At 45.6% G+C, this 13444-nt stretch overlaps 3 protein-coding genes across 8 annotated transcripts; 1 reads left to right on the top strand and 2 right to left on the bottom strand.

The window, feature by feature from the left end:
• The first annotated feature begins 413 nt into the window (after positions 1–413).
• On the top strand, positions 414–3333 carry zgc:158258 (uncharacterized protein LOC791186 homolog). 3 transcript variants are annotated; one of them, XM_037251097.1, is made up of 4 exons: positions 414–585; positions 1584–1760; positions 1836–2031; positions 2099–3333. In XM_037251097.1, the coding sequence occupies exons 2-4, from the start codon at positions 1698–1700 to the stop codon at positions 3124–3126; spliced, it is 1287 nt and encodes a 428-aa protein (XP_037106992.1). In that variant the 5' UTR covers positions 414–585; positions 1584–1697; the 3' UTR covers positions 3127–3333. The 3 variants fall into 3 exon arrangements, with proteins under 3 accessions (XP_037106992.1, XP_037106990.1, XP_037106991.1); XM_037251095.1 differs by having other exon boundaries at positions 1615–1760; XM_037251096.1 differs by lacking the exon at positions 414–585 and having other exon boundaries at positions 1330–1760.
• On the bottom strand, positions 645–9318 carry kif17 (kinesin family member 17). The gene is made up of 15 exons (XM_037251102.1): positions 8955–9318; positions 8347–8586; positions 8108–8254; positions 7863–7964; positions 7504–7693; positions 6944–7382; positions 6658–6787; positions 6397–6562; positions 5958–6025; positions 5769–5890; positions 5239–5467; positions 4627–4885; positions 4302–4514; positions 3876–4064; positions 645–1141 (listed from the first exon to the last, which is right to left on the bottom strand). Exons 2-15 carry the CDS (start codon positions 8575–8577, stop codon positions 1083–1085), a joined length of 2544 nt encoding a protein of 847 aa, XP_037106997.1. The 5' UTR covers positions 8578–8586; positions 8955–9318; the 3' UTR covers positions 645–1082.
• A 119-nt stretch (positions 9319–9437) lies between these two features.
• On the bottom strand, positions 9438–13271 carry sh2d5 (SH2 domain containing 5). Of its 4 annotated transcripts, XM_037251099.1 has the most exons (11): positions 13053–13270; positions 12336–12401; positions 12192–12272; positions 12027–12101; positions 11797–11943; positions 11504–11704; positions 11234–11420; positions 10739–10847; positions 10237–10396; positions 9779–10023; positions 9438–9743 (listed from the first exon to the last, which is right to left on the bottom strand). In XM_037251099.1, exons 2-10 carry the CDS (start codon positions 12384–12386, stop codon positions 9802–9804), a joined length of 1233 nt encoding a protein of 410 aa, XP_037106994.1. In that variant the 5' UTR covers positions 12387–12401; positions 13053–13270; the 3' UTR covers positions 9438–9743; positions 9779–9801. The 4 variants fall into 4 exon arrangements, with proteins under 4 accessions (XP_037106994.1, XP_037106995.1, XP_037106993.1 ...); XM_037251100.1 differs by having other exon boundaries at positions 9438–10023; positions 10739–10844; XM_037251098.1 differs by having other exon boundaries at positions 9438–10023.
• Between the last annotated feature and the right edge of the window lie 173 nt (positions 13272–13444).

The raw sequence follows: 13444 nt of genomic DNA on the forward strand, positions 1-13444 counted from the left end.
AGTGGTGTCTCAGTGTGTGGTTCTTTCTTTCCTTGGCAATCGTTTATCTACATTCTGGCTCACGTTCATTCGCTGAATTGTTTCCGCAAGGAGCCGCAACATGTTCACTGACTGATTCTTTGATGCATGAGAAGGAAGGCAGTTCACTCATTGACTCGTTCGTTCGCGGACGTTCCTTCACCGATCCGTTCTCGCGATGAACTGGAAATGCAAATCACTCACTCGCTCACTCGCTCACTCACTCACTCACTCACTCACTCACGTTCAGTTAGTGAACGGAAAATGCAATTCTCGACTCGTTCGTGAACGGGAAGTGACGTCATTTTCTTCTTCTTTGTGTTTTACGGCGAGGTGGCACTAGCCATTACCGACACTGACTGGTTGAAGTCATATGAACGGAAAAAAGAACGAATCACTTTAGGTAGTGATTCGTTCACTCTCGTTCACTGAGAAGATTCGCTCCTTTGAGCGAATCGTTCACTCACGAGCTAACACTACCTCGCGCAGGTAAGCACCGAAAGCGAGCCGAAGAAGCCCACTTTCGCCTCAAATAACCAAACTACATGGAGCACAAACGACTTAAAGGTACGACATTTATCATCAATAATAGCTGTAAAACATTCTTACGAGCGCTGCAACGTTCATTTGATGTAATAGCCTCTTCACAGGAGACGTGTACGTGTACAAGCCAAAAATAATCTTTGGGTCTTCAACATCACTAGTATTGAACTAAACGATCGTCACACAGTCATTTACTGCACGTATATATCTGTTCTCTATGTTAAAATAGTCTTGTCGTGCTGGTTAAACGGGTTAGTTTAATCCGCACTTTTAATCGTATAGTGGACATAGACTCAGCGGACACAACATACGATGCAAGCCGTGAAGAAAAATGACGTCAGTTAGATTTTGAATGACTTTTTGGTTGGTCTTCGAAGTCATATGAATTCAACCTTGCTGTTGTATAATTGAAGCAGACTACACAGCCAAACGTCATCAATCATCTGGAGGTCACGTTCATTTGCATTAGCTTGACATTTTTTAAATGTTATCTCGTTCACATCCTGACAGCTGAAGGTCGCTCAGCGTGAACAATGAAGTGCAGTCTTCTCCATCTCAAGAGCTGAGAAGCAGCCAAAACCTATGAGGACAAATGTGCTTTTGTTCGCTTGCAATTTCAAAGGGATTTAGGAGTAATATAATATACTGGTTGTGTGTGCTGCAGGTGCGGGCTGCGATTAATGTGATCATGCTGAGGACGATTATAAATGGCGTGCGCGTTGTAATCTGAGCCACAAACACGACACTAAGATGCACTATCATCACTTGGACTCGCTTTAGGGATATGAAGAATTAGAGTGAATAAGTTCGTATAAATCTACTCCATCTTTTAACATGACACAATGCTATCAAGAACTTGTTCAGTACATTTTAACCGTGGCCTGGTCTAAAAATCGCTACGAAGGGACATTGTGATTTCCGAGTAATGTTCTTGATCATTTGAAAATGTGAACATTGGCAGAGATTTAAAGAAATAAACTTTAGTTATCTCTTCAATAATTATTGTCAGTGTGTTCTTCTAGAAATGTCTCAAACTGTTCCCCATCATCACAGAGTGACACTGCTATTTTGGAGCCTCTGATGTTTGGATAAAATGCCTGAAAAATGAGACCTGGCCAGGTGGGACTGAACTGGAGATGTTGGCTGACATGGACAACACCGGCAGCTATGACAGCGTTGTCAGCGGACAATCTGCTTTCGTAAGTCTTGTGGGCTTCAACTTCTCCAAGGTGGAAAACCGTAATGTTCCACGGGGATGTTCTTTTTCATTCCAGAGCGATGATAGTCTGGAGCATTTGTCTGCCGAGGAGAAAGCCTGCCTTATGTTTTTGGAAGAGACCATCGAGTCTCTGGACACCGAGGACGACAGCGGACTCGCCAACGACGAAGTGGACCTCTTACCTGACCCTGGCTGCTTGGCTTCTCGACTAGCGCATCTATCAGCCTCCATGAGCAAAAGCAAGCTCAATGGTGAGCTCACTTTGAAAGTGAAAAATGTTCTTTGCGTTGTTGCTTCCAAACATCTTTTTTCTTCTAGGTCTGCAAAAGCACAATGCTTTGGAAACCATCAGGGAGAAAGTGGAGAACAAAGCCATCCAGAACTATCTCGTACCAACACCTTTTGTTTTGGCGAGCGGCTCCAATTGTTGTGAACCAAGCGTGAAAGCTGGAATTCAACTAAACAAGAAATCGCTTTCATTGAGCCAAAAGCCTGCCGGTGTTCACGAGGTCAACGCTATGAAACCTCCCGCAAGCAAAGCCAAAGACCACTTTGTGAAGACAGGCGAAAGGGGACCTTTATCCTACGATGCACTTGTCTACCTGCGGAGGAGCGCCTCCACAAAGAAAACACCTTTATGTCCCACAGTTGATCACACCATAGGTCCTCCTGTCATCATAGAAGATCCAAAAACTGGAAATGTGGGAAGGCTTGACAGAGCCATCTCCAAGGTGAGCAGATTTATGGCAGGCCCGCCACCTGTTGTACCGAAACTCCCCAAAATGTCTTCACATATCTCCGCGAAGAGAGAAAAGGAAGCGACCCCCGCCCCCAACTCCTCGTACAGTCTCAAGAACGCGACAGATCCCAAAGTGGTGAGACGGGAAGCTTTGCAAAAGTTAGGCCTCCTCAAAGACCAACGCTCAGAAACTACCCAACTGGAGCTCCCAAAGTCTTATTTGTCTGCGGGCAACGGATTTTCAAAACGACTCACAAATGTAAGTCCGTTGAGAAGTCCGTCTTTTTGCCAGGCTCCGGCACCCGGTCCTGGGCCTAGGAACAAGGGGCTGCAGAGCAGTGCTAGTTTCCACCACGACTCCAGGGCCACCTCGCTTTCTCATCCCAACCAACTCAACAGATTGAAGGTGGCCAGTCCAGAGCAACCTACTGTCTTGGTCAAGCACAAAAATGACATGAACCATTCAGAACTAAAAAGTGTCATTGAGGATCCGCCAGTCGCCCCCAAAGCCTCAGATTGTGTGACGTACACAGTAATGATGGTGCCTGGAATGGACGCCGACAGAAAAGAGGCGCTCAGGAAGTTGGGACTGCTCAAGGACAAGTAAGCAGAGCAGTCGACTTCCTGAGTCAAAAGAGGCCACGTGGTAAGAATGAAGATGATGAAGAACTTAAAGGAGCAGCTCTTTCCATCGGAGGTCCAGCGGTCAGTATGTGATGTGTGTAGCCCGCTTCATGGCTTTCAAAAGTACAAAGATCATTTCTATCCTTTTTTCACACACCAACAAGAACATTAAAACACTTGACAGCAGCCACTTGGAGTCACTGAGGATTGTTTGACTCGTAAGAGTCGTCTTACTTGGGAGGGAGGCCGGCTGCTCTGCCATTATCAGATTAGCTCGAGCATGGCACGCATGTTAACTTAGTCAACAGACCTTACGTTGCACTCTGCCCTGCTGTGTTCCCCTTTTGCATGTTTGAATTTCTTCCTTGTGTGGTTATGTAATGCCTCAATGGCCAATTGTTGCCTTCGCAGGCTGAGGCGCATGGCTTGGCCAATAGGTGTGTGCGTGCGTGCGTGCGATCTATGGCTTATATTTCTACGGCAAATAAGGGGTGTCAAGTTCTGAAACTGATACGGCTCGCTTACTGTCAACTCATTCTATGATGGAGGTTAGAATCAGGCTAAATTGTGAAATGTGACACAGGGCCAGCAGGCTGGAGCCTAAAAAGTAAAGTCCTAAAAGCATCTTTACCGTTAATCGTGCAATAAATGCTAAAATGGTGACTTCAATGAAGCAAAGAAGATTCAAATGGTCTAAACAAGTAGTCTAAAACTAGTGAGGTTGGACATTATTTGTGAAAGTGACACTTGCATCCCAAGACTTTGCTTCCGTTATTGATGAGATTTGTTTTTTTTTCCGCTTTGCCTTGGACGCCGGGACGCTCAAGGATTCCAGGCGGAAGGGACGTGGCATGATGGAGTCCAGGCTTGCGTTTGTGCTGAGGTTGGGAGAGCCATTCAAGAGGGTGGGGCCGTGGGTGGCTGCAGAAGAAGGCGTTCTCATTGAGTTCAGGTTCATTTCCTCGTCTAACACAACTGATTCAAAAAGCTTTTTAATGTCTCATTTTTTTCACACCACAAAAAAGCAGGGGTGTGTGGACTTTTTATACTCATTGTAAAATTGATCTGTGAGATTGACAGAAGGTAGTCGCTGCGTATGCATCTGCTGATGCATCTGCTGATGCATGAAGGATTACAATGTGAAAAAAAAAATCTCACCATGTCCCGCAGCTGTTTCACCTCTGAGCAGCTGGCTGGCCCTTTTGGATCTGAAGTAAGTGTTGGCAATGTTTTCACTGTCGCTGCGGTCCAGAAGTTCCTTGTAGCGGTCCTCCTCAGCCTGCTGAGGAACACATGCCTTTTGAGACTGGGCCGCAAGTGTTTCGGGATCGTCGGCAGGGACTATGGGTGGAGAGAGCTTTGAAGGCGCGGCTGAGGGAAGAGGACACAAAGAACGTCTTGAAATTGGGACGCAGTCGGGATGCAATACCGCTTTAAACAGGCTATGTGAGTCGAGTCCACCAAATGAGGGGAAAAAACCCACCTGAGGGCAGCGTGGTTCTCTGGATGGTCACGTCGGGAATCCTCCAAGTGGCGCTCTCCTCGTCCCATGCGGCCTCTCGCTTCAGGCGCTCCAAGCTGCAGTAGTTGCAGTCACGGCGAACCAGCGGTGCCATGCGCTCAAGCAGGCCGTGAAGGAGCTGGCCCTCGCGCTCCAGGCGACGAATGGTCGCCAGGTAGTCGTTCCTCTCCTCCTCAAACTCCGTCTGCAGGTCGCGGATCTCCAGTTTGGCCGCTTTCAGCTGATCAATGGAAAAAAAAGGCCATGTTTCCTTTCACCTTGATACATGCATCGACTCGTGGATTTCAGGTGTATCAAAAATGCTGCTCTTACAAAAATAATCATGCTCCGCTTTGATTGACAATTACATCAGTGAGTCTTTGAGTTTTGATTAAATGTGTTTTTTTACTTTTTAATAGGACACATCTTGAATTTGGGTCATGTTTATCTAACAGAGAAAATAATATAATTTTATATTTAGGTTACTATAAATAGTTTAGACTATCCAAAACAACAATAATAATACAATTCGAGGTGCAATCGTGTCTAACATTTTTGGCCAGTATACGTGACTGTTGTGGCGCTGTGACCGACCTTTCCCTGGACCTTGAGGAGCATTTGCCCCTTGGCGTGAACCTCCTCCTGAATGGAGTCGTAGACACTGAACAGCACGTTGTCGCTCTCCTCGCTGTTGTCCGACAAAGCTTTGACAAGCTGAGCTTTCCTTTGATCGGCCACTTTCCTCCTCTGCCGCTGCCTCTGCTGGAATTCTTTGTTGCGGGTCTGCTCGCCGCCAACCACCTCTTGCTCCAGCCTCTGTAGCCTGCACAGGAGACAATGAGGTGGGTAAAGTCCATCTGCCCAGCTGTGACTTCTGGCCAGGTGGAGGTCTGAATGTCTTTCAAAGTGGGTTTTAGTCTTGTTGAAATCAATTTTGGTCAATGTAGTATTTTCCCAATTGCATACTATTGGAAAGTCCCCATGTGGTATTTTCGGAAGGTTTTAACCAAGATTTGTTTACAATTTACCATAAGATAATAATGTGTAGAAATGTGTTTTGGGGATCATGAGATAGAACTGTCCTTGGTGCTGAGAGTAAGAATACATGGCAGCAGGCCACCAACCTCTCCAGGGCTTCTTTCTGCTCCACATCCCCTGCTGTGCTGACACCAGGTGACTCTTCTGGCACTCCATCTGGACTTGTTTGGATCCCTTCAGCAGCACGTGGCACAGTGGGCTGGCTCAGCTATGGTGCAAAGCAGAAGTTAGGCTTACATGTTGATGGCGGAGCGCTTTTCTTCACGTGTGTGCACCTCATTTATGCTGTTGGGGGAGAGGTCTGTGTCTGTGTTGTCCTCTGCTGTCACACTGCTAGGGCTCTCTTGTGGTGGGAGACAAATAAAAGACAAAACAATGACCTTTCCCTATTCATGGGTTGCGATTTGTAAATTCAGTTATTTATTTTTTTATTTATTTAAGTTTTTTTTTTATATAGCGTCTACATTAGTTCAATGCTTAAGTGCAATCTACATAATTACATATTATTCTTTTATGAAACATAAAAAGTGATAAAGCGCTTGTATTATCGTTGTAATCTGACCTACATCTCCACCACACCTGTTTGGAAGATCACTCATATTTTTCGGTATTTGTAGCAGGGACTAGGTTCCATATTGCACATGTGTTGCTGACGTTTAGAACTCACGAGTTGTGTGTTACTGACGTTTTGAACTCAGGAGTTGTCAATCTCACCATTCTTTGGGGAAGAGCTCCCCCTGGTGGATTGGATCTTCTCCAAGACAGACAGTTTGCTCTGATAGGAGGTGTGCAGAGCAACAATGTCCTCCTGCAGCTTGGCCTTGGATTCCCGCTCGGCGCTGAAGTCGGCCTGCAGCCTGGCCAGTCTTTCCTCGTAATCCTAAAAGGCCAGAGTAGTAAGTCAACTCCAACAGGACAACAGCGCCCATGACATCAAGTGATATGTGAGCGTGGGAACATTCTGCTGGAAGCTACCTTTTTAATCTTCTCCTTGTCACCATCGGTGGGGCTGGTGGAAACCTCTCCTTGGTGCTTGGACATGACGGCTGCAGCATTTAAACATTCAAACATTACTTGATGCAGGAGCATTTGATCCAGCCCGCCGTGTAATTAAAACAAATACAACCCTAATGCTCAAAATAAAATAGTTGTAGTTGCTATGGATTTAGAAGACTTGAAAATTCAATAATACAATAATAATATTAAATGTACTTTTCAGGAATTAAACTTCAAATATGAGAATTCCTCTGTCTACTCATCAGAGGCAAGCTGGCCCGAGATGAGGGCCCGCAGCTTCTTTATCTCCTCTTGGTACTCTCGAAGCAGCGCATCCTTGGGGTCCTCGTTGATGCGCGGCCGATTCCGGATGCTCTTGGCGCGGTTGGCGTAGCGTAGCGTGCTCAGACTCTCCTCGTAGTTGCTGTCAGCTGGTGAGAGGCAAGCCACCATCAGGGTTCGTGTGTTGCCGCCCAGCGAGTCCTGTAGCAGCCGGGTCAGTTTGGAATCGCGGTAGGGGACATATTTGGAGCGGCCGTCCACCAGGGCCGAGATGACGTTGCCCAGGGCCGAGAGCGACAAGTTGATTTTGGTGGCCTCGCGCAGACGCTCGCCCGTCGCGCCCGTTTTGGACTGACGCTCGCTTCCCGCCAGATCCACCAGGTTGAGTTTCCCGGCTCTGAGGTGGTCCTGGCCTGCTGCGTCTGTGGAGAGACAACAACACCATTTTTTTTACTGGCGCTATAGAGCTTTTAATATTTCTTCATCTTCTCACCTCAAATAACCAAGGATGTGTTTGTACAGTTTTTGTGTGTATGGCCTGACCTGTGTGGCACATCTCCAGGTGGATGCTGAAGATGGAGTGCGAGCGAGATGAGTCCTTGTTCATCAAGGTGTAGGCCACGGCGCGGTTCCGCCAGCCGCGTTCCATCACCTTTTCGCACTCGAGCACATTGTGTACCGTGTGCATGGACAGGTCCCGAGCGTACACCCCGCGCTCCGGGTGCTCTTTTAGCTAGCCACAGAGAAAAAAAACAAAAACAAAACACTGTTTGTGACCACGTATAAACAGAATGGAAGGAAAGTGGTTCGAGGTATTAAACTTTTGTCCAGTGAGTGTTTCTTATCATTGTATTCCAAGCACAGACTTTCTAATGCTACGGAGAGTAAAGGACACCACAAACCTCTAATCTCTGCTTGGTGTCGTTGCCCAAGAGGTCTCGTATTTCTTCGTTGTAAATCTCCAAGTAGGACACCCTCACCAGGAACTTGGCATTTTCTGCACACTAGCGTCGTACACAGACAAAGTTTTTGTAGAACATTTAGTACTTTATACTTTTTATACATCGGCAACAGTAAATTGATGGTTACTCCAAACTGGACAAACTCTCAAATAATCAATCAATCATGTACGTGCTGCCAACTCCACCTGAATGCTCTCGAAGATGTGTTCAAAGGCTCGTGGGATGACCCCCCTCTGGGCCGGAGGCTCAGACACACCCTGCATAGTGAAGGACTTGCCGCTTCCTGTTTGGCCGTATGCAAATATTGTGCCATTGTAGCCTTCTGTGACCCCCTGTAAGATATTTATACATTTTATGTTAAAGGGAACAGATGTATCTTATTTTTAAATAGCTTGTATGAAAATAATTGGAGATAACGGCTCACCTCTACCAATGGATAGGCACTCTCATTGTACATCTGCTCTGTGGTTTGATCGGTGAAGTACGTCCCGTCGAAGGTGAATTGCTTGGGGGGTTCGTCGGCTGATGCAAGCTTCTTGATGAAACACTGGCAGCGCTGCAGATCCATGGTCAGCACCATCTTGGAACCCAGAGCTCTCTCCCTGTCATTCAGGGGCCTGCATCGGACTACCACCTTCACAGATTCGGACCCCATGTCAGCCACCTGGAAGGATGATGAGATTCTCAATCACTGTGCCAAAACGTTTTCATTTTAATTGAAATGTGACACTTTTGTTTGATGGTGTGGTGTGAGACTTATTTAAATGTGCCTTGATTAAATAAATAAAGACTGGGAAAATTGTAGTCGCCTTATTGGCCACATTTCCTCTGTCGCCTTCACGATTTGTGGTAGCGTCACATAAAAAAGCCAAAGAATAAGCAAAACACTTGTGAGAATACATCGTAGACAATATTAAAATGATTCAAAACGGCGCATTATATTTATTGCCTTTTTTTTTTTTTTTTACAATTTATGGTGTGCCTAATATGGCGGCCGGTCGAAGAACACGCTGATTTAAATTGACCACTCACCAGAACTACTTGCAATAGTTTAAAAACTCGACGTCAAACAGTTCCAAAAACACGTCAGCTGAAGTTCGGTGGAAAATAACTCGCCCGTTGACAAAAGAAAGCATAATTTGTTTTCCGCTTCTCGTGTGTCGTGGCAGGTTTCATTTAGCCTTTCCCGTTGCCACTCCACAATGGTGTGGACGGTGCCTAGCAACGAGCAGGCTCCTGTTTTTTCCAGGGCGGCCATTTTGCTAGGGGCAGCTTGATCGGTCACGATCATACAATCACATAACTGGTGCAAAAGCAATCAAATAAGTTAGTGAATGTCTCGCATGCCACGAAAGCACTTTGCAGTGGGTGCAAACTTTAAATATATATGCCTGTCAACAGAACAGCAGGCTCTGGTCCAGTGGCCATCTTGGTAAGGGCAATTACTGCAACATAGGTATTTGGGTATCTGCAAAAGTGCTCCATGAGCGTTAGTGATACCATCAAAACAATTTAATTGAAACAAATATATTTGCAGCATCTTGAACACTGAGGGGGAAAAACAGCTTTGCCATCAGATTTAACAACCTGGGCTCTTTTCCATAAAGATTGAGCAAATACTATGTAGGACAAGTACATGCCTTATAAACACTGTGGAACTTGATTTAAAAAAATACACATATAAAAACATAAAAGCAGCAAATACAAAAACAACAGCCTTGAACAAATGGCCTATACATTACACAAACTTGAAGTGCCAACACGGTGAATAAAAAGGTGCGCTAAGCATTAATAAACTTTGAAATGTCCCACCACACGTAATGTGACTTAGGGAAGGATGACATGCACAAAAAGAAAAAAGGTTAGCAGTTGCCCACTTCTAGTGTCCAAATTTCATCCACTTTCCTTTCCCAATCCTCTGCATTCTGCTTTTGTTCAAGTTTGTGTCTAGCTCCTGGGCTTTGGGCTCTGCGTAGACTTCCTCCTCCCACTCGTAGCAGTGGTTGACCCGAGCACAGCTCAGCCGGCACGGCAGTCCATCCTGGGTCTCCGTGTAATGTTCAATCAGCTCTCCGATGGAACTAAATTCAGCTTTGCATTTCTACCACGTGCCAAAGACAAAAAGAATAGACATAACATTTCTCTATTTAGTTTTGAGAAAAATATGACATTTACTGCATCTGGTGACTCAGTAGGAATTTAATCAATAGTGACAGCAATATGTATTCAATACTCCTTCTCCTTGGGGAAAGACTAAAATGCTGGGAGTTTCACAAAACAGTGATTGGCATGCACGCTCATTGTGTCCGGTTACCTCCAAGAGAAAATTCCCTTTACGCGTGTTTTGAATGAGGTGGGTGATGAGGCCAGATGGGAAGCGAATGATGAGTGATCCGCTTTTGGGTTTCTTGGGGTGCGGGCACAGGAGGTAGGATCCCAAAACGTCATCAGCCAGGAGGGAGTAGCTACTGTCACTGTGACAGAAAAAGGAGCTGCATTGTTTTTAAAGGGGACATACAATGAACTTCTATGTGTTTCTATACATTTAGTATACAAGCATGTTAAAGTAAAAACATTCACTTCTGACAAATCTTGGGATTCGGTGTTACAAATAGATATTCCGGTGGTTGTCATGGTAACCAAAGCTGGACTCTCCATTGGCCAAGCAGGGCAGGCTAATTTCAGCAGGGTTGCATTTGTTTTACAGTTTGTGATCCTTATGGTGTTCTCACATAAGCATTTTGTACATGTTATCAAGACACCCGAGAAGAGTTTTAAAATATGAAACAAAAAAAAGAAAAAAGCATACTACTCACGTTGCGATACCATCCCAACACCACACAGCCTGAGCCAGCGCTTCCTCAGTTTCGGCCAGGCTCGGAGTCCGGGATCGTCTTGCTGGGATCTTGTCTTGGTCCTTTTCTACTGCACGGACAAGAGAAGACATCCTTCTGAGATTGTTGCAATGGACACATCTTTTATTGCATGTACACTGAGTAAATTGGCACTTGGCTAGTCACATACAGTCAGCACCAGTCAAGAGTTTGGAAACACAAACGTTGCTTGATACCCTCGCTAATAATGTGTGTGTGGGTAGGAATCACTGTACTAGCAAGAGGTGAGGACAAACATCAAACATGAGGAAAGCCAAACATGTTCCATCTTGTTCGAGACTCAAACGTGAGCACCCGTGACAGGATTGCGAAAGCTCACAAAGAAACACCTCCAGGTGATCTCCCCATCGAGCGAGCAAAGGCATTACCTAATCAACTCCCTGAATCTGCAGAGCGCCTTGTGAACTGCGGGCCCACCTTGTGAGGCGCTGAGGCGCTCCTGCACGTGGCGCTGCTTGAGCGGCGTGAACGTGAAGGAGCGGTAAGCCCCGGAGCGTAGCACTTTGTTGCGGATGGCTTTCTTGCGCACCAGGGACGGCGAGTAGGTGGGAAAGACCTCGTCTTGGCTGCCAAGGGGCTGCTCGTCACAAACCTTGGAATCTTTCTGCATGCGGCCACAAAAAGCAAACGTCAATTGTGTTTCAATAACTGTCTTGAAAAACAAGTAAAACCACTTTGTCTGACAACCTTGGATCCGAACATCAAGCCTAGAAAGGGAGCTCTTCTGAAAGACACCAGGGCGCTAACACTGAGCGGGAAGCCATGGTTGAGAAGCGACGGGTTACGTCGAGGTGCGGAGCCGGAAGAAAGTTCCTGGGCTTCGTCCGGGTGCTTCTCCAAATAAGATAGTTGGAAACAGCGGCACAGCAGAAGGTTCAGGAACTGAGCCTAAAAGGAAAACGGGCAAGCGCATACTTTCTTCACCCATGCTCATGATGCATACATGAAACAGTCATTTCTAAATCTATCGGGTTTCTTACGGCTCTGGCGTGTCTGGCTCTGAAAACATGGCAGTACAGCTGGGCGTCGGCGCTGCCCGGGTTGTGGGAGACAAAGGAGAACTGGGAGTCGCTGGGCCGAGCGGTGGACAGTGACACTCTACGAAGGGCGTGGGCCATCAGGAGGGTCTGCAGGACGGAAGACAGGTTGGAGCACATACCAATTGTTAAGTGCAGTTAGAAAAAAAAAAAAAAGAAATAAACATCCATACCGTTTCATCCTCGTCATACATTTTCACGCCTTTGATGGAGAACTTGAGGGATACAGGCCTACTTTTCTTGCATGTCTGACAGCAGAAGTACAGTGGTAAAGATGGATGGGGAAAAAAAATGCTTTTGAACTTGGAATAATTTGATAGTCAAGCAGCAGGACTTACATTCAGGGTCTTCAGGTTCCTGTGCAACTGATCCATCTGCTCATCCAGGCAGCTGTCGTCCACCGAAAACGACCCGACATACTTTGGAGACAAAATGGAGCATTAGATGTGGAATAATGGCCGTAATATACTAATAGTGCTGACCTCAGCTGATCGGATCACTGCACCATCCTCTCTAACTGTTGTTTCTCCCATGCCGTCTGGAGATCTCTGCACGTATGCATACAGTTTACATCAATGTACAAAGAGGAAGAATTCTATTTACTGTTAAGTTGAACAGCAGTTTTTGTCAACTTTATCTTGTCAAATCAAACCAAAAGAGGAACACCGACAGACTAAAGGCATATAGCCAATCTCTGTGTTTAGGATGCCCTCACACTTATATAGATACTCGATCTGATAAGTATTGGATTTTTATCAACTTTGAAGGTCCACATTGCAATTATACAAATCTCAAGCACCACTTGGACATGTGTTACTTGAACAGTGTTGAGATTTTATGCTATGTACTCAAAGTAGACACGGAAATTCCAATCTAGTTTGTCAATTATTCACACTATTTCATCTAGGAAAAAACAGTAATAATTTTTTTTTAAAATTCCAAATTGGAAGTGGTATAAAAAGTAGATGGATTACATTTCTCTTGTGTTGCGTCTCACCATATTCAACAATTACACACGAGTAAGTTGGCGGAAATAATGAAGACAGCAAATTAAAATATTCTAAGTCAGGTATTCTCTTCGAATTTTCTCGACAAGTTTCCTCCATAATAAAAAACAACAAGAGTGTCTCAACAGTCGCGGACCGTCTCCCTTCTCAACCGAGACCGTCTTCGTCGACGCCCCCGCCGCCTTTAGTCACCTGAAGTCCGGCTGTCCGAGTTCGGCTGGTGCTTCGACCCAGGTATTCTGTTCAAGCCGAGATAGCGGGTGGGTGTTGGGTTAGAGGAGAGGGCGAGGAACGGGAAGCGAAGTTCTGTGCTTTTCGCCTTGGTGTTGCCTCTCGCTTCGCACCTCTCACATTGCTACTTGTTAACGGTTGCGACGTAACAAGTCAGAAGGCGGAAGTAGCACACCTCCACGCGATGGAACTCCAAATCGCCCCGCCCCTTAATTGTTATCACGCTCACGGCTAAATGAATAATGTGCTGTTTCTTTTCAACTTTAAGGTCTAAAAAAGTTTGCTCACAATTAAATCAGTCTAAAAACTTGGAATTAAAAATATAAATGTATATTATCATCATTTTAGTTGTG

Source organism: Syngnathus acus, chromosome 5 (genome assembly GCF_901709675.1).
Source record: "Syngnathus acus chromosome 5, fSynAcu1.2, whole genome shotgun sequence".
NCBI classification, from domain to species: Eukaryota; Metazoa; Chordata; class Actinopteri; order Syngnathiformes; family Syngnathidae; genus Syngnathus; species Syngnathus acus.

Excerpts from the sequence above, each read along its gene's own strand:
- kif17 (XM_037251102.1), bottom strand. The coding sequence starts at position 8,577 with ATGGGGTCCGAATCTGTGAAGGTGGTAGTCCGATGCAGGCCCCTGAAT. Across the intron at positions 7,965-8,107 it reads ACATCTTCGAGAGCATTCAG|TGTGCAGAAAATGCCAAGTT; the intron begins GTGGAGTTGGCA and ends GTACGACGCTAG. Across the intron at positions 1,142-3,875 it reads TGCAAGTGTCACTTTCACAA|GTTTTGGCTGCTTCTCAGCT; the intron begins ATAATGTCCAAC and ends TTGTCCTCATAG.
- zgc:158258 (XM_037251097.1), top strand. The coding sequence starts at position 1,698 with ATGTTGGCTGACATGGACAACACCGGCAGCTATGACAGCGTTGTCAGC. Across the intron at positions 1,761-1,835 it reads TCAGCGGACAATCTGCTTTC|AGCGATGATAGTCTGGAGCA; the intron begins GTAAGTCTTGTG and ends TTTTCATTCCAG. Across the intron at positions 2,032-2,098 it reads GAGCAAAAGCAAGCTCAATG|GTCTGCAAAAGCACAATGCT; the intron begins GTGAGCTCACTT and ends TTTTTCTTCTAG.
- sh2d5 (XM_037251099.1), bottom strand. The coding sequence starts at position 12,386 with ATGGGAGAAACAACAGTTAGAGAGGATGGTGCAGTGATCCGATCAGCT. Across the intron at positions 12,102-12,191 it reads GGAACCTGAAGACCCTGAAT|ACATGCAAGAAAAGTAGGCC; the intron begins GTAAGTCCTGCT and ends TTCTGCTGTCAG. Across the intron at positions 11,705-11,796 it reads GAGCCAGACACGCCAGAGCC|GCTCAGTTCCTGAACCTTCT; the intron begins GTAAGAAACCCG and ends TTTTCCTTTTAG.